This window comes from Chelonoidis abingdonii, chromosome 4 (assembly GCF_003597395.2).
Source record: "Chelonoidis abingdonii isolate Lonesome George chromosome 4, CheloAbing_2.0, whole genome shotgun sequence".
In the NCBI taxonomy this organism is placed as follows: Eukaryota; Metazoa; Chordata; order Testudines; family Testudinidae; genus Chelonoidis; species Chelonoidis abingdonii.
This window is the reverse complement of record NC_133772.1, coordinates 106,715,517-106,733,779: the sequence shown is the minus strand read 5'-3', so window position 1 is coordinate 106,733,779 and position 18,263 is coordinate 106,715,517. Positions and strand designations below refer to the sequence as shown.

The following is an 18,263-nucleotide window of genomic DNA, read 5'->3' as shown; positions in this document are numbered from 1 at the left end:
CAGTTGACTCTTCTGTACATCTTTCCTCCTATTCCGGTCATGCCTTAGATCATCCTCAAACTCAAGGCAGATCGTGCCCAAGCCCATCCTCGTTGCTCCAGCCGAGGCAGTGCTGGTTCCCTGATCTCCTTGCTCTGTTGGTTCAACCTCTCACACCACTTCCTCTCCATCCCAGCCTGCTCACTCAGAACCACGGCCACACTCTCCAGCCTGCGATCAGCTCCCTGCATCTTATGGTGTGGCTGCTGCATGGCTGAATGAAGTCACAGAGCTCTGCTCGGAGGCTGTCCAACAAGTCTTATTCAGCAGTAGGAAGATCTCCACTAGGATGGCCTAGTTGGGGAAGTGGTGTGGTCCTTGGCCCATGGGACCCAAGCAACAGGGACTTCCATCCAGGACGTCTTGGAGTAGCTGTTACATCTTCAGAAATTGGGCCCTGCGCTCAGTTCACTGAAGTGCATTTGGCAGCAATATCAGTATCAATATCATCCCCCTAGTCAAAGAAAATGAGTTTTTTCCAATGCCATGCTGAAAGGATTTCTGAAAGGGTTTCTCTGCTTAAATCCTCCAGACCGAGAACCAGTTCTCATGTGGGACCTAAACCCCATTCTGGTTGCTCTAATGGGCCCTCCATTCAAGTCACTTGCGTTCTGTCCACTACTCTTCTTGTCTTAGCTATTGGGAACAAAGTTTTCTATCACTTCTACAAGAAGGTTGTGAGAAGTGCAGGACCTGATGGCTGAGCTTCCTTACACTCAGTTCTCCAAGGGCAAGGTGGTGCTGCGACCACACCCAAGGTTTTTATCCAACATGGTCTCTGTTTCATCTGAACCAGGTGGTGTATTTACCTATTTTTTTTTTCCCCTGAGCTGCACTCTTTCCTGGAAGAACAGTCCCTCCATACTCTGGATGTCAGGCAATGTCTAGCCTTTTATCTAGACAGGGAGTAAACCATTTTGTGCTTCACCTTGCCTGTTCATGTCATATACAGACAACATGAAGGGGGCAAGCAGTCTCTGTACAGAGCGTCTCTAGATGGATAACATCCTATATCAAGACTGCATATGAGAGAGCTTCGGCTATGTCCTCAACAGATGCAAGCTCACTCCACAAAAGCACAAGTGATGTTGATAGTATTCCTCAGTGACATTTCCATTCCATTTGCAGGGCAGCCACATGGTCATCCATCCATCCATTTACAGACCACATCTTCCAGAATGGACACAGGCCTTGGAAGGATGGTCCTACGAACCCTATTGCAGTAGACTCTGAGCCCCACCTCCAGATGGCTTACTGCTTGTGAGTCACCTGAGTGGAATACATGTCTGCATCTACTCAAAGAAGAAACTGTTAGTTACCGTAACTGTAGTTCTTTGAGTTGTAATGCAGACATGTATTCCGTGGCCCACCCCCTGTCCCCTGTGCTTCGGAGTCTCCTCTCAGGGTCTTTTGGTGTGAAGGAACTAGAGGGGATCTGGGCGGCACCAGGGGAGGGGCCAAGGGCACAAACACCACCCCTCTACAGGTACTGCTAGGCAAGTCTCCGGCTCCGGTGTACTGGGTGCACACATGCCTAAGTAGAATATACGTTTGCATCACATCTCAAAGAACCACAGTTACAATAAGGGCTGGTCTACACTAAGGGAGGGGATCGATCTAAGATACGCAACTTCAGCTACGTGAATAACGTAGCTGAAGTAGAAGTATCTTAGATCAAATTACCTACCGTCCTCACGGCGCGGGATCAACGGCCGCGGCTCCCCCTGTCGACTCCGCTACCGCCGCTCGCTCCGGTGGAGTTCCGGAGTCAACAGGAGCACGTTCGGGGATCGATATATCGCGTCTAGATGAGACATGATATATTGATCCCCGAGAAATTGATTGCTACCCGCCGATACAGCGGGGTAGTGAAGACGTAGCCTCAGTCACCGTTTCATTTTAGCCAACTTTCCTCCATGGGTAAATAGAGGCATAGAGGGCTAGATCCACAGAGGGACTGGGGGTGGCAACGCTGAGTATTACAATTCCTAACTTTTGGGTAACCCGCTTTCTGGTGGAATCCTCAGCCCTGAGCTAGGTGTGAAGGTCCCTATACAATATGCAAGAGTTAGCCATCTAAGAATGGGATTCACAGGTGCCAGAAAACTGAGTGGGGAGCCACCTGAGCTATTCAATAGGAAATACGAAGGAGAGGAGTGTGATCTAATCCCTGCCTCTGAAAGTGTGTTAGGCACCACCCGGTGGCTCAGTTAGGCGCTTATCTCCACTTGGGATTCAGAGCCATGAACCCTCTCCTGGGTTAGGCACCTAAACCATGTCAGACCTTTTTCATTAAAAATGAGAGGGAGATTGAGAATCCCACCCCAGAATACCCAGTAGCCAGGTGGTCAAGGCACTCACCTGGGAGGTGGAAGGCCTATTTTCAAATCCCTATTCTGCCTGATCTGGAGCAGGGACTTGAACTTGAGTCTCCCACGTCCCAGGAAGTGTCTGTATGTACGTACGTGTGTGTGTGTGTGTGCGCGCATGCACCATCAATATTTAATCATTAAGGCTGTAAGAAAGTTGTGGCGTTTTGAGTTTGGGCAGGTAGGGTTTGGTTCAAAAATTGCAGCTACAATTTAAGTTGCAGTTTTTGTATGGTCCGTTGAAGTACCATAAAAGAACCACATTAAAAACAACCTATAAAAACCCCTATTTGAATGGCATTGCAATGCTGTGCGCCAAGTAATAGGTTGAAATATGGCCCAGCCAGGAGGGACAGCCATGCCAAAATCTAAGCGAATGGCATTGTGGCCGGCAATTTTTTTAAAGCCTTATTAGTCACTTATACAAAGTAGAACAGCGTCAAGAGGAGAGATTAAGAGCCCCACTCCAGAATACCCAATGGACTGCTGGTGAGGCACTCACTTAAGAGGTTGGAGTCCCTTCTTCAGATTAGGCAGAAGAGGGATTTGAAAACAGGTTTCACACATTCCAGGTGAGTGCCCTAACTACTGGATTGGGTATTCTGTGACACACACAAACCCAAATTCCCAATCTGATTGCCCTCTGCTGCTCTTTGTGAAAGACCCAGTCTGGTAGGCTTGCTCTGAAAACACCTTCCACTTTGGGTTCTCTGTGCAAGATAGGCAGGGGAATGCTTATTTTGAGAACTCTTCCACAGCTTGAGTGTGAGTCAGGATGCCAAGCAGCTCAGTGGTGTCAAAACATAGGCAGCTTTTCACATGCCCACCAGCAGCAGGTTAGGCATGTAGAGAATTTAGGCACGTCCAGTTTTAGGCAACAACTGAGTGGGGGTTTTGAGGTCTCAGTGGAGCTAAAAAGTTGGATTTAGACATCTAAAGTAGCAGGTAGGTGTCTCTAAATCGCTTTGTGGATCTAGCTGAGAGAGGTTAAAGGCCCGAGCAATTCTGTTCCCATGAAAGTCAATGGAGAATTTTAACTGACTTGAATGGAGGAAGAGTAAGACTTACTTAAGATTAGTCAGTGTGTAGCTAGGAATTGAACCAAAGAGACCTAATTTCCAGTTTTTCCCTCCTCTAACCACTAAACTACATTTTCTCTCCTACTGAATTGCAAATTTGCATGTTAACGTTGACCATCAGGGTATGTTAGAGAGTCTATCTCTTAGAGAATTTTTTTCAGAGAAGGATTATATAGTTTATTTGCATATAAAAAAACTCCCCAGTTCATACTGATTGTATCTTGTCCACACATAGATTCATATATTTAAACAATTCATAGATTATTAGAGAAATCACATGTACCTTAGAAATTGAAAATCTTCATTAATGATATATTGCATGGGTTCACTAAATCTGCATTCACTTAATATATCATATAATGTATAGCTGCAAAGAAAAGAATTTTGACACTTTAATATGTCATTCTTTATATTAAGATTCCATTTACAAATAATTTATAAAGGGTTAATAAATGCTTAATAGGTATTATAAGCATGTTGCAGTCATAAGCAGTACCTGGTATAGTTGGTTATAAGTACCTCAGTAGAAAGTGTAATGAATGGTTATAAGCAACCTGTTGGACTGTACAGTTGACTAGTAAATTTTTAAATTATGCAGATTTTGCTCAGTATTGAGCATAATTATCGTCAATGTGCTTTTTTGTTTAACTAGTAAATGTCATGTACTTCTTTCCCTTCTACCTTCCAAGGATATTGTTAATACAATCATCAAGCACTGCTCTCCTCAGTTCTTTTCACTTGGTTTGCCTGGTGCTACCATGCTTATTATGGATTTCATTATAGCAGCTGGTAGAGTGGCTTCTTCCTCTTTTCTCAATGTAAGTGTTCATCAGTTCATTCGCTTTTGTGATTGTATGTAATCATGAGATCTTTTAATAGATTTATTTAATGCTTTAATTTATTTAATTTAATGCTTAATTATTGAAATCACCAAGTAGTTCATTAAAAGATGACATTATAAAAATCCTGTATAGAAGATATAATATAAAGAATGCAAAAATTTGCTGTTTATTCCTGATGTCTGTTTAGCCTCAGAATTGCAGGAACAATTATGAGAGAACTCTTGAAATAAACACTTTTATGTGTGGTGTTTTTTAGTTATGTCATCAGCCACATGCATATCCAGAGTTTTTTTTAGTTTTTTAAAACTTACGGAAGATGTACCATATTAACAAACTTTTAAAGGGAAGGAACACTTTATTGGTGTATTAGGTCCACAGCAATTTAAATATAGTAGGTTTTGTATTGATGTTGCAATGTATCCTTTGGGACTAATAAGAAGTAAAAATGTTGCAGCTGGCCATTAAATGATGATGATCCGTTTTAGGAGAAGTGCTTTGTATACCATAGATATTACATTGTTACTGTACAAAACACTCCATGATTCTCAGAAGCAATTAAATACCTTTTAGCGAGGGATGTTCATATAATACTGCAATCTTCAGTTAATGCTCACCATGAGCCGGGGTCATCTTGCTCTGTATACATCCTGAGATATTTAATTTTTAACTGACCAAGGTTGGCTTTCTCTTCAAAATCTTGAAATATTCAGAGCTCTATTGATGCTGTATGTTGGCGATCTCTTGCCTCAAGAATGGGGTTCTTGGCAAAATACTGTCTTGAAAACAACTATTGCCGGTAAATAATTTCACCTGTATATTGGTTGAGATGATGTCAGCTTAGTTTTTGGATCATCCAGTATAATCTCTTTGGAGTTTGCTATGGATTTTTACAGTGTTTTCTCTTTAAAAGTGTGTTACAATTGTACAGGAACAACATGGAGGAATTATAGTGCCTTCCAAGAATGGGGCTGGTGGCTCTTAAAATTGCTAGCTTTTGCATTTGTACTTTTAAAAGTTTATACTTTTCAGTTATTTCTGATCAGCTTGATTGGCAGAGGCATTATTTATCCTTTAAAACTTTTTCTGTTGTGTGTTTGTAAGAAAAATATATAGAAACAGTGTTTTTTCACAAAGGCTATTTAAATTATTCTCCTTTGTGGTAATATAGGATGTAGAGCCAGTACTGTACGTGGTAATGGAAATTTTGAGTTACCTGTTTCAGCACAGCAACTTATTTAAGCAGTCTTAGTGTATATCACACAGCTGTACTTTTTGTGATAAATACAAACTGCTTGAGTTTCTCTTTGGCCTCCATATTGTCACCAGGATAAACTTAATAAAAATTCAACCTTATGTAAGGTAGCTGGATATTTCATTCTTAGTGCAATCTGAGTAAATATTTTTGTTTTTCCCCATCCATAGGCACCAAGAGTAGAAGCACAAGTTCTGTTGGGATCTCTTGTCTGCTTTCCTAACTTATATTGTGAATTGCCAGCTCTACACCCAAACACTCCTGACATAGTTGTGTCTCATTTCACAGATGTTAAGGTGGGAATATTGAAAACATATGTATGGTATTGCAGCTACCAAGCTGTCTTTTTTAGTAGTATGTGTTCCAGGTAATTTTTACTAATATTTAAACATTCTGATGTTCTTTTTAGATCTTCGTATGTAGAGGACAAGATTTAAGTCCATAAAATTTGTCAAAAGAGGCTTTAAACTTTTAAACGTAGTTATTTTAAAATTACTGTTGATCAACAAAAAACATCAAAAGTGTCTGCATATGTTCCAAAAAGTAAATGTTCAAAATAATGCACATTTCTTATGCTTAGTCATTGTGATCACTTAAAAAGTTTCTGGGCTTTAAACGTCTCGGAAAGAAGAAAAAGACTTGGTTTCTAGATGCACTGTTTATTCCACTTGCTGTTTATTTTCTTAGGGGCTGCCAAAAGCCCCTATGTGCACCTCTGTGGTGACCACAATACATAAAATCAGGGAGACTCCAGCACATGAAGTTTGGGCTCTTGACAGTTTAACATAGCTGAAAGCAGTCTGGATCATGGGTCTGTGTACTACTGAGGTTCTTAAACTGGAGGTCATGGAATGTATTTGGGGAAGGAGGGGGTTTGAGAAGCTTTAGGGAGAAAAAACTTGCTGCACACATTTTACCCACAGCAATGAATAATTGCCAAAGCTGATTTCCTCTCAGAAAGCGCTGTGCATTTGACTCTAGATGGCACTGTGCATTTTGATGGATTTTTATTAAGCTTGCATAGCATTATACAACGTCATTGTCATCTGTGCGCTAACCCATTTGCTACAATGAAGTGTGCACATTTAATTGTGTGCATCGACAACAATCACAGTTTCACTTTTGCTCTTATTACAATGGATTATTGGCTTATTCATGCAACAGATAAAAAGAAACTCAAGTGAAAACCAAAGAGGCCAAAACTGGTTCAAGTGAAGCACCATCGCTGCATGTATATATGTGCTTGTGTGGCAGGAAGCAGGAGGGGGCATAAACTACTACAGACACACAGAAGGGGATGTATGATCAAATAAGTTTGAGAACTGTTAGTCCACTATGTCTCTGACTATAGGGATCCTGCAGGTTGCTGCCCCTGCTTCCAATATTAAGAGTGAAATAATGTATGAGGTAGCTCCACAGACCTTGCTCACTGTTTAGAAGTAAATTTAGTTCCCTGCACAAAGCTTGTTTACTTGGGCTTTATGGAAGGTGAATTTCACCAGTAAGAACATTTGGCCTGCTTGACTCAGGCAGAATGACCTACCCACACATTAAGCAGTGGGAGCCATTGTCTGGTGTGTAAGAAAAGATATGTGACCCTTTTAAGGGCTAGGTAGCCAGAGAGTGACTTGCTGCAGCAACTTCAGCCCCTGGATGTCTGAAAGAGGGGGAGACTATTTAGGTTCATGCTAGTGCAAGAAAAGCCATCTTTTACCTGGACCAGGTGGAGCAGCAGGAACAACATCACAACAAATTCTCCTGGCACCACATAGGAAGAGAGAGGTGAGAACAGGAAGCAGGGGAGGAGGCATTCTTTCCCCCCTCCCTCCAAGCTCACAATGATAAAAGCAGGTATTTGGTAACAGAGAGGGTGAGGTAGGGAACGCTGCTCAGAGTCATAGCAGACTGGTGAGAATGGGGAGGAGCCTTCCCCCTTCCAGCCCGCAGCAGCAGAAGCAGGTGTTTTTAGCAGAAGGGGAAGAGGAGGGAGTTTCAAACTCATCAGTGTGGTGCCACAGCTGAGTGGTCAGAACAGGAGAGGGGTATCCCCCACTTACTTCCAGCCAGCGATAGAGGCATGTTAGAGCAGATGAGGAAAGGAGTTCCAAACCCAGCTCAGAGAGGACAGAGTGGGACTCAAACGGTCATGGGAGCCCAGGGGTGGGATCCTTGCCACATGGGCAAGGAGTTTGACCAAGGACCAAGGTTGGAGGATCCAGGGGTAATCTGTCTGTCTACCAAATGGATTCTCTGTTAGTGGGTGGTAATGTGGACCCTGTGGAAGCAAATGCTCCCAGTGGTGAACCACTTGCATTTTGGGGTGCAGGAGCCATCAGAGAATTGATTCAAATAGCCTGGGCAGTTGCTTCTGAAATTGTTTCCATGGCACTAAAATGTTTACAAGGTGTGGTGAGTCACCCAAAGCCATGACATTTCAATGAAAAATTTGCAGGACAGGAGAGTGGCACGGCTGGCAGGGGTGAGTGTGACCAGCACCAGATGGAAGTTGCAGAGGCAGGGTATGGAACTGAGTCCCTTCTGGCCAGTGCTGCAATGGGGAGGGCGATGGGAATTTCCGTGTGGGGGTTCAGGGAATTTGTCTACCTTTCCTCTTGGGGGACCTATGTGGGAGGGGAGGGGTAGTCACCCCACCTCCCACATTGCAAGGCAGGAGAAACTGAATCTAGAGGGGTAGCGGAACTAGCAGATAGGCTACAGGTGGTGGACCTGATGTCCTAGGACAGGGGCGGCCGACCTGAGCCTGAGAAGGAGCCAGAATTTACCAATGTACATTGCCAAAGAGCCACGCTAATATGTCAGCAGCCCCTCATCAGCTCCCCCCAATCCAACCTGCAGTGCCTGCCTGCCTGCCTGCCAGCAGCCCCACCAATCAGTGCGTCCCACTCCGTCCCCATACCTCCTGCCTGCCACAGTCAGCTGTTATGCGGTGCGCAGGAGGCTCTGGTGGCGGGAGGGTGGAGAGCAAGGGCATGGCAGGCTTGGGGGAAGGGATGGAGTGGGGGCAGGACCTGGGGCAGAGCCGGAGGTTGAGCACTGAGTATTCCCCAGCACACTGGAAAGATAGCATCTATAGGTCCAGCCCCAGAGTCAGTGTCCAGGCAAGGAGCCACATATTAACCTATGAAGAGCCGCATGTGGCTCCAGAGCCACCAGTTGGCCACCCCTGTCCTAGGAGTTGTCTTGAATGTCTGGGATACACACACCTACAGAAACTTACGGCATTACACAGTTGTTGCAAGCTAACTTTCAGTTGTTTGTAGCAACTGTTAGCTTCCGGGGCGGGGTGGGGGGTGGGGGGGGCGTGTCAGGTGTTCTGGAAGTGTTAATAATGGAAACCCAGAATGGGCCTGAGTTTGGGAGATGGGCAATACTCAGGTGAGGCAGACCCCTCACCAGGGCCAGGAACCCTTACTGGGCAGGGTGAAGGGGTGATTTTTGAGCACCGTACAACTCACTAGCTTACAAGGAGTGTGAATTTGCTGGACCAGGGGCAGCAGGTCACTGAAGGTTCCCCAGTGATCAATCTTGAATATGGTTATCCTGGGGTGGCTGACCCAGTGGGAGTTCACTAGCTCACTACTATTAAATATAAAATTTTTAGTGGTGAATATGTAGACTTTTCCTCCCTGTCCAGCAGTGATAAGCTGACAGAGTGTAAACTGGGGCAGAGCAAGCAGGGCAATCAGATAGTCGAGTGGCCAAGGGTGGCTAGAAAATGAAAAGCCGCCTTCCTGATCTGTACAAACTTTATTGTGGAGGCTTACCCAGACGAACCCAGTATTGTTCAAATATACCTTCCTGATTACATCCATATATAATACATTTGGGGGCATGGCTTGGCTTAACTATGACAAAGAGTTTAGATTGAAGGTGGCAACACAAACCGGGATCCAGTGGATCATACCACATCATAAGCTGTGGTTAGAATGAATGGTCTTACTTACAGAGGTCTGGTTTCCACACTGACAATGGAGCTTTTAGAATCAGATAACTGGTACCTGGATCTTCTAGGGACTCTTCTGGAAGGGCTTTGGAATTGAGGGATATATGTTGGGAAGGGTGATCAGTGATACTAATCTTGAGGAGGTCAAAGATGTATGAAAGAGGCTGGGGGAAATCCATTATTCTGCAGGAGGGTGGCAAGCCCTGGATCACCCTGTGGAAGCTGCGAGGGCACACAGGACAATGAGGCCATGGAGGGATGGCCCTTCTTGAATCACAGTGACGGGATTCCCTTCACAGATTACAGTTTAGTTGATTACAGTTTTAGGACAGTGATTTACAAGGTTGGGGTTTCCAACACATGAATTTGGTTCTCGCTCATTCAGGACCAGGGCAGCAACAGTCCATCTGGGTCTGGGGCTAGCGCAATTCAGGCAATTGGACTTTGGCATTCTGAAGCATACAGAATGTACATGAGACCTCAGGTGAGGAATCAGTATTAATTTTCCTGTTGTGTTTGCATTCCATATGCTGGCAAACAGGCCGAGCAGACAGTGGTGTGAATCTGCAGGCACAGTATAGTTTACTGGATGCATAGGTGGCGTTCCAGGTTACTTGGAGGTCTGCAGCTGGGCCTCAGTGGTGAAGCAGTCCTGAGCTGGCATAGGAGGAGGGGCATGTTATAGGATCAGCTGTTGTCCTTTCTGCACATCGTGGTGGCCCAAGAGCAGGTGCCAGATTGTGGTTCACCTTGGGGAAAATGATTTGGGGTGGACATCGTGATCAGAGGTAAGAGGGACTTGGGGCAGATCTTGGAACTTCTTTCAGGAATAAAAAATTATATGGTTGAAAATGCTGCTACGTGGGGTGTTGTGGGAAGCTGCAAAGCCCATTGGGTCAACTAGGCTAGGAGGTATGTGAATAGGAAGGAGGCCAAATTCAAAGGTGGCATATGAGAATTGGTAATTTCTCATCGAAACGTAGCATCTGGGGCAACAGAATTATTCAGGGAAGATGGGCTCCACCTGTCAGACCTGGGATCTGACATGTTTTTGGTCGATATTAAAGAGGGCATTAGTACATGTCTGGGAACCTGGCTAGATACAGAGGAATCGGGGAGGCAGTCAAACTAATTGCTGGTGCTCCTTGTCACGGATGTCCACTGCAGGCTCTCCATAGGAAAGGGATATGGTGATGAGATAAAATGGATTGATAAAGGGTTTAAAGGAGGGATTCTTTAAAAGAGCAGAAATGGGGGAGAGGGGGTTTCAGGGCTTTTATGACTGAAACAGCAGGGAGCCAATCTCCTCCTCCTTTATAGCCTCCCCTTCATCCTCATTGGAGGGGTGGGCTGAGGTCTCAGCAGCAGGTTGTCCTGGAACTAGGATCGGTGAAGGGGGAGGGTTGACAGCAGCCCCTCGCAGCTCCCGTATATGTAAACAATTACGGAATTATCTGCACTGTACACTTCTTTTTTATTTGCTGAGTACTCCCTGACATTTAGGAATAAAGTTGAAGCCTAACTGAACCACATCCAGTGTCTCCTGTTCCCCTTCCTCAGATAGAATAATATCTGGAACACAAGATGCATGTATTGCTTTTGTAGTTTATATCTAATATTCTGTGTTTTCAGTGTGATACCTGGAACAATTCATAGTTTGTATTTTAAAAGAAACCTTTTAACTTAGTGGTAATGTTCTGTAGTATGTATAAAATCCTGGTTCAGTCATTCGCGTTCTCTGGGGCAGCAGGTTTTAAAAGTATTCCAAAGACTATTTGCTACCCAGATTTGTGTAAAGTGAGTACTGTGCATCAGTTAACAGCAACTCCTCCAATCAGTAACAAGGCTTGATGGGTCCTAAAAGAATACACTCTTGCAGCCTGATGACCATGCTGTGAGAGTTCAAAAGAAGTGAGAGTTCATAACCAGGAAATTATAAGTATGTATTATGTTAGGTATTAGTATAATTTATGAAAATATAATTTAAAAAATGTAGTTCAATAAAACTTAGCTGGATGTGGCCAATTACTTGTTTGTTGTTTCCCTCATGCCTATGGTCCATTTCTGTGTGTTTTGAGAAAGTGAGTTCTTCAGGCAGGGTTCATACCTTCCTTTAAAGGGCCTGGTGCATTAGAGGCACTACTAGGAACAAAATAATTTAAAATTTAAGGTGTGTGTATGTGTTTTGTGTTAGATGAGTAAAAAGTCTGATTACTTAAAGAGCCGTTCACTTGAGACCCAGCAAAAGAATAAGCCTGTGTATTCTATAGCAGAGCCCTTATATTTTTCTAAAGATTTTTGTGGAGACATTTCTGGCAACTGAGTTTGAACATTTTCATCTTTTGTTTTAGGAACTCACAATCAAAACTGTATTAAGTTCTGCAAGAGAGGAGCCATCTGGTCCTGCACGGTAGGTCATACTTGAACAAGTGATGAAAGGCTGCCATATTATTGGAGCTCTTTTATAATTGCACTGTATTCAAGTAGGTATGTTGTAATCTAAGTTCTCCTTTTAGTGCTTGTCCATATGTTCCACTAATGGTGCATGTGCTTGTCCATATGTTCCACTAATGCTGCACACTTTTGCCAGCAGTACCTGTTGGGGACTGCGTCTGCACCCTGAGAGTCCTCATGTCTGTATCAAAGGACATAAAGGGCAGGATGACCCCAACCGCTCCTCAGTTATTTTTCACACCCTGTGGCTTTGGGTCAGAACTTTGCAATATCCAAGGCCTCACTGAACTTCGCAGTGTTTTGAGCTCTTGCTCCCTGGACAGCCTCATAATTGTTTGTAAATAACTCTAGGTAGTGATTGTTAGGTAGTTGTTAGTTTAGTGCAGGGGTGGGCAAACTATGGCCCATGGACTGTTTCCAGCCTGTCAGATGTTTGTATCTGGCCCTTGAGCTCCTGCTGGAGAGCGGGGTCAAGGGCTTGCCCCGCTCTGCCAGGCACTCCCAAGCCACCGACTCAGTTCCCTTGATGAGAACCAGCTTCTGGCATGCATAGCCACACTGCTTAGGCGTGATTTAACCACACTGGTTCCAGGATCATCACCCGCCCCTACATGGCAGTTCCCCACACATGCATGCAACAGTGCACCCAATCTCTTCCTAGTCTCCAACAGCCCCGCCCTTGACAGCCTTGAAACTGATCAGGGGCCACACCTGTCACAGCTAGGGTGCCATGGTGGTGCCTGGTACAGCTGCCTTGGTGTCACTGCTGGCTGGGCCCCTAGGAGTCCCCAGTACTGCTCCCCCCACCTCCCCGCACAACACTCCATGAGTCCCATTCCCCCCACCTTGGCAACAGTGCTTATAGAGCCCCCCCTCCCCCACCGGGTATTCATGGCTCACCATACAATTTCCATACCCAGATGCAGCTATCAAGCCAAAAAGTTTGCCCACCCGTGGTTTAGTGACTAGTAGAGTGCAGTGTTGCTTTTTAATTCATTCCTTTAATTTATCCTGCCTCTGCTGTAGCAGAGCAGAAGTGTCTGGAGTCTAAGAACTGTCCTTCGTGTGAATAATGCCCCTCAATAATAAGATGTCAAATGTGTTTGGGAGAAGGGCATATTGTTAATAGTTACTCAATTTGTTCGTCCTTCTCAAAAAGAACACAAAAAGCTAGGGAGCCACACCCGACAATGTTCTTTATGCATCGCTCCTCAGATCCAGCAGCAACAAAGGCTGAAAACCTAGGGCAACTATCATGTAAAAATACTCCCCTCATCTCATCAGCCTGCTCCTTTGATGGGCAAGTAACTAAGGGCATGCCTACTACAGTGCAACTGTACCAATGTAGCTGTGCTGCTCCTGCGCATCAGGTGAAGAAGCTCTGTGCTGACGAGAGAGCTCTTCCATCAGCGTAATAAAACCACCTCCATGAATGGCAGAAGCTATGTCAGCAGGCGAAGCTCTCCCACCAATATAGTGCTGTGCACACGAGCATTTATGTCGGTGTAACTTAAGTCGTTCAGGGGGAGTGGGGAACATTTGCACCCCTGAGCAGCTAAAGTTATGCCAGCATAGGCTATAATGTAGACATAGCCTAAAGCAAGGTTTCTCAAACAGGAGTCGCCGCTTGTGTAGGGAAAGCCCCTGGTGGGTCGAGCCGGTTTGTTTACCTACCCCGTCTGCAGGTCCAGCTGATCGCAGCTCCGAGCCAGTGGCTTTCCCTACACAAGCGGCGACCTCTGTTTGAGAAACCCTGGCCTAAAGGCTCTTAGAATCATAGAATATCAGGGTTGGAAGGGACCTCAGGAGGTCATCTAGTCCAACCCCCTGCTCAAAGCAGGACCAGTTCCCAACTAAATCATCCCAGCCAGGGTTTTGTCAAGCCAGGCCTTAAAAACCTCTAAGGAAGAAGATTCCACCACCTCCCTCGATAACCCATTCCAGTGCTTCACCACCCTCCCAGTGAAAAAGTTTTTCCTACTATCCAACCTAAACCTCCCTCACTGCAACTTGAGACTCTTACTCCTTCTGTCATCTGGTATCACTGAGAACAGTCTAGATCCATCCTCTTTGGAACCTCCTTTCAGGTAGTTGAAAGCAGCTATCAAATCCTCCCCTCATTCTTTATTCTGCAGATAATATCAGTGCTCAGGCTATCCTCATAGTTCATGTGCTCAGCCCTGTCATTTTGTTCAATCCGGTGGATCTTTTAATTTTCCTCAATCTTTCTGTGCTGTGGCCTAAATAATGGACCAGTAACTCCAATGAGCTCACCAATATTGAATAAGGGATGATCACGTCCCTCAATTCTGGCAATAACCCTATATATCAGCCCAAAATACCGTAGCTTCTTGCAAAGGCACACTGTTGACTCATATCCAGTTGTCCACTGTAGCTCTAGGTCCTTTTTCTTAGAACTGCTGCCTCACACTCGTCCTAGTCTGTAGCAGTGCAGGGATTCTTCTGCCTAAATGCAGGACTCTGCACTTTTCCTAGTTGAACCTCATCAGATTCTTTTGCCCAATCTTAATTGTATAGGTTCCTCTGTATCCTATCTCTACCCTCCAGCATATCTACATCCTTCCGTTTAGTGTCATCTGCAAATTGCTGAGGGTGCAATCCACGCCATCCTCCAGATCATTATGAGAATTGAGCAAAACCATCCCAGCCCAACCTTGGGGCACTCCGCTGATACGGGCTGCCAACTAGACCTGGAGCCATTGATAACACTACCCATGCCGACGATCAAGCCGCTTCTATCCACCTTATGTCCATTCTTCCAGCCCATACTACTAGCTTGCTGGAAGAATTACTGGGAGACTGTATCAAAACTTGCTAAGTCAAGGACTAACATGTCCACTGCTTCCTCTTCCACAGAGCCAGTTATTATCCACAGAAGGCAGTTAGGTTGTAGACTGACTTGCCCTTGTGAATCTGCTACTGTTCCTGATCCTTTCCTCTCTCTTGTGCTTCAAATTGATTTCTTGAGACCTGCTCCATAATTTTAACAGGGGACTGCAGGTGAGGCGGCCTGGCTGTAGTTTTCCAGATCCTCCTCCTTCCCTTTTTTAAAGATGGGCACTACATTAGCCTTTTTCCAGTCATCCAGAACCTCCCCTGATTGCCATGAGTTTTCAAAGATAATGGTCAATGGCTTTACAATCACATCCGTCAACTTGTTTAGCACCCTCGGATGCAGCACATCTGAACCCATGGACTTGTGCTCATCCAGCTTTTCTAAATAGTCCTGAACCACTTATTTCTCCACAGAGGGCTTGTCACCTCCTCCCCATGCTGTGCAGCCCAGTGCAGTAATCTGGGAGCTGACCTTGTTCGTGAAGACAGAGGCAAAAAAAGCATTAAGTGCATTAGCTTTTTCCACATCCTCTGTCACTAGGTTCCCTCCCTCATTCAGTAAGGGGCCCTCGCTTTCCTTGACCACTTTCTTGTTGCTAACATACCTGAAGAAACCCTTCTTGTTACTGTTAACATCTCTTGCTTGCTGCAACTCCAAGTATAATTTGGCCTTCCTGATTTCACTCCTGCATGCCTGTGGCTATCTACCCCTGCTAGGAAAGCTATTATCAGCCTAGGAGGAAAAAAGGAACATTCTAACCCTAAAAAGTGTGAAACTCCACATCTGCCCTTGGAGAAGGGTAATGCAAAGCCCAGAAAGGGTCCTTCTGCTACCCATGCAGACTCTGGTCACCAATCCTTAGCACCAGTCTCTTCAGTTCATAAGAAATTACCCACACCAAAGCGCATAGTACTGACTATCCCTGTACCAGTGCAGTTTGTTCACTTACCTTTGGTACCAGAGTTCTTGGTACTGAGGACTTATATGGCACGTCGAGAATAATCTGTCTCTTTGATAGTGGTCTCTCTGTTAGCATTCACTAAGGTACCCCTAATGGTACTGGATGCTTCTTAGACCTCGGTACCGAGCACACCTGTAGTACCAGCCAAAAGTTGCATAGAGGGTCTGCTTAGCATCTCTGGCACAACATCTCCACCACTAAAGGAGGAGTGCTTCTTCTAATCACTTCTGATAATGGTGGAGAGCCCTCTCCCTCTCGTTCCCTGGGATTTAAATAGATACACCTCTCATAGGGAGTCTAGGTCTCATTATCATTATCCTAGTTCTGAAGTTGACCTGAACCCTATTTCTTGGTATCTTCCACCATGGTTCCCTGCTCCCTATTCTTTACAGCACCGTTGGCCCTACTGGGCTGGATAAAGCTTTCAGTGTGCAAATTGGTCAGCATCTGCTACATGTTCCAGGCCTATATCTCCACTTCCACTGTTGCAAAGAATAGCACTTTTAACTATTCAAGAACCAGATGCTTCTGTTGAGCATCTAAACTAAGGCTCTGAAGAAGTTAAACCGATGATCTCATTATTCTAGCTCACGTAACCTTGTCATCTCCTCATATGGCTGTAATTTGTTAATGCCCTCTTCGTAGTCAGAGGACAATGCATCTTTTTGGGCATTGCTCAGCAGAATGGCAGATGTGCTAGAGATCGTAGTAGAAGTTGTCAAAGGGAAGTCATACAATCTCTGACATATTGGATACAGCCATGCCAGGTCGTCTAGCAATGGCTGCTAATGAAGGCTTCCTGCACCTTGTGAAACTGCTCTGACAGAAACTGGCCTCTCTAGCTTCAACTTGCAAGCATTTACAGCAACAAAATCAAGTACCATCTGCAGGTTTCATACAGTTTTATATACATCCTGCTCCAAGATCCTTGTGGTGTCAGCAGTCCATGAAAAGATTAATCAAAGTCCTTCCAAATCTACCACTTGAGATAAGGAGCTTAAGAAGTAGACTTAAGTGCAAAAATTGCTTCTTTTTTAAGCCTACAGATGCTAGCCAATTTTCTAGCGTTACTTGCAAAATCTGACAATATGAATTAAGATGAACTCTCCAAATTGCCAATAAAATCCCACAGGACTGCAGGGGGAAAAAATTAAGTCTTTGATTTCAGAGTGGTAACTTGTAACACACACATCTTTTTAGGCAGATGTTGATGCATCTGATACCATGGCCCGGACTAAGAAACCTCAAATGTCATGACAAGATCACCTTGCCTCCAAGCTTCCTGCATTCCTTAGAAAATACAAGTTATAACAGAAGACCAGTGGTTTGAAGGATATGACTTATTCAGAAGACTAATGAGGTTTTGCATTCTTTAGGAGTGTATTCATCTGCTTTGAAGAGGAAAGCAGGTAGGCCTCAGTCTTACCTTACACACTCATATTACCCTCAATACAGACTTTCTCAGCCCCCAAGAAAGCATCAGAAGTTCCAGAGGAAAAAACCATCAGCATCCTCTATATCATGATAACATTCATCTACATCCTTGAGGAAGAGAATTTGCCAAGAGCTTTGTATGACTTCTAGTTGGTCTCTCTGTTATTTCCCCCCTTTTAGAAACCATCTCTTTTTTATTTTCGTCACATTTGGAGAACCATAACAGACTATGGGGCTCTGGAGGTAGTAGAACCAGGATACTCCATTCAGTACCACACTCTTTCCACTTGAATCTTCCCCCGCCTTCCCCAGGGGTCCCCCTCTACACCCCATTAGAGCATGCTCCATCAAGAAATTGAGTCACTTATATCTTTTGGTGCAATAAAAGAGATTCCAACAGAATTCAGAAGGAAAGGGGTTTACTCTCAGTATTTTCTAATACCAAAGGAAAAGGGGGTCTCCTTACTAATTCTGGATTTGAGACAGCTGAATACCTTCATCTACAGATTCAAATTAAAGATGGTAACCCTCACCTCCATAATTTCCTCCCTAGATCCACAAGAGTCGTACTCAGCTTTTGACCTTCAAGATGCCTACGTGTATATAGATTTCCATCATGTCTACAGAAAATATCTAAGATTTCAAGTCATCAGTTCTCATTATCAGTATCAGGAATTGCAGTTTGGACTGTCAGGGACACCAAAACCATTCACCAAATGCCTGGCTCTAGTAACAACCTACTTGAGTAATCGATGAGTCACGTTACCCACAGATCAACAACTGGCTCACCTGAGGGAAGTCTCCTCATTGACTCCATTCAGCAGACTCTCCAACTCTTTGCTTCCCTGCACCAGTGCATTCAGTGCACTCCTACTCTTGTAGCTTCCACATATCTCCTCCACTACAATCCAACCCCCTTCCTGCCTTTGAACTTCTATCTATCATACTGTACTCTTCTCTGTCCCATGATGTATGTACCTGTCGATCACCATCCACTTCTCTCCTTTTTGAC

The 18,263-nt window shown here is 44.6% G+C and overlaps 1 protein-coding gene across 5 annotated transcripts in view; it reads left to right on the top strand.

The window, feature by feature from the left end:
• The window catches only part of RALGAPA1 (Ral GTPase activating protein catalytic subunit alpha 1), a 265,890-nt gene that overhangs the window by 150,045 nt on the left and 97,582 nt on the right, over positions 1–18,263 (top strand). For all 5 annotated transcript variants that reach the window (XM_075065524.1, XM_075065523.1, XM_075065522.1 and 2 more), the window contains 3 exons: positions 4,177–4,305; positions 5,752–5,877; positions 11,897–11,955. In XM_075065524.1, the coding sequence (XP_074921625.1) occupies positions 4,177–4,305; positions 5,752–5,877; positions 11,897–11,955 (314 nt within the window). The remainder of the gene's footprint in view (positions 1–4,176; positions 4,306–5,751; positions 5,878–11,896; positions 11,956–18,263) is intronic.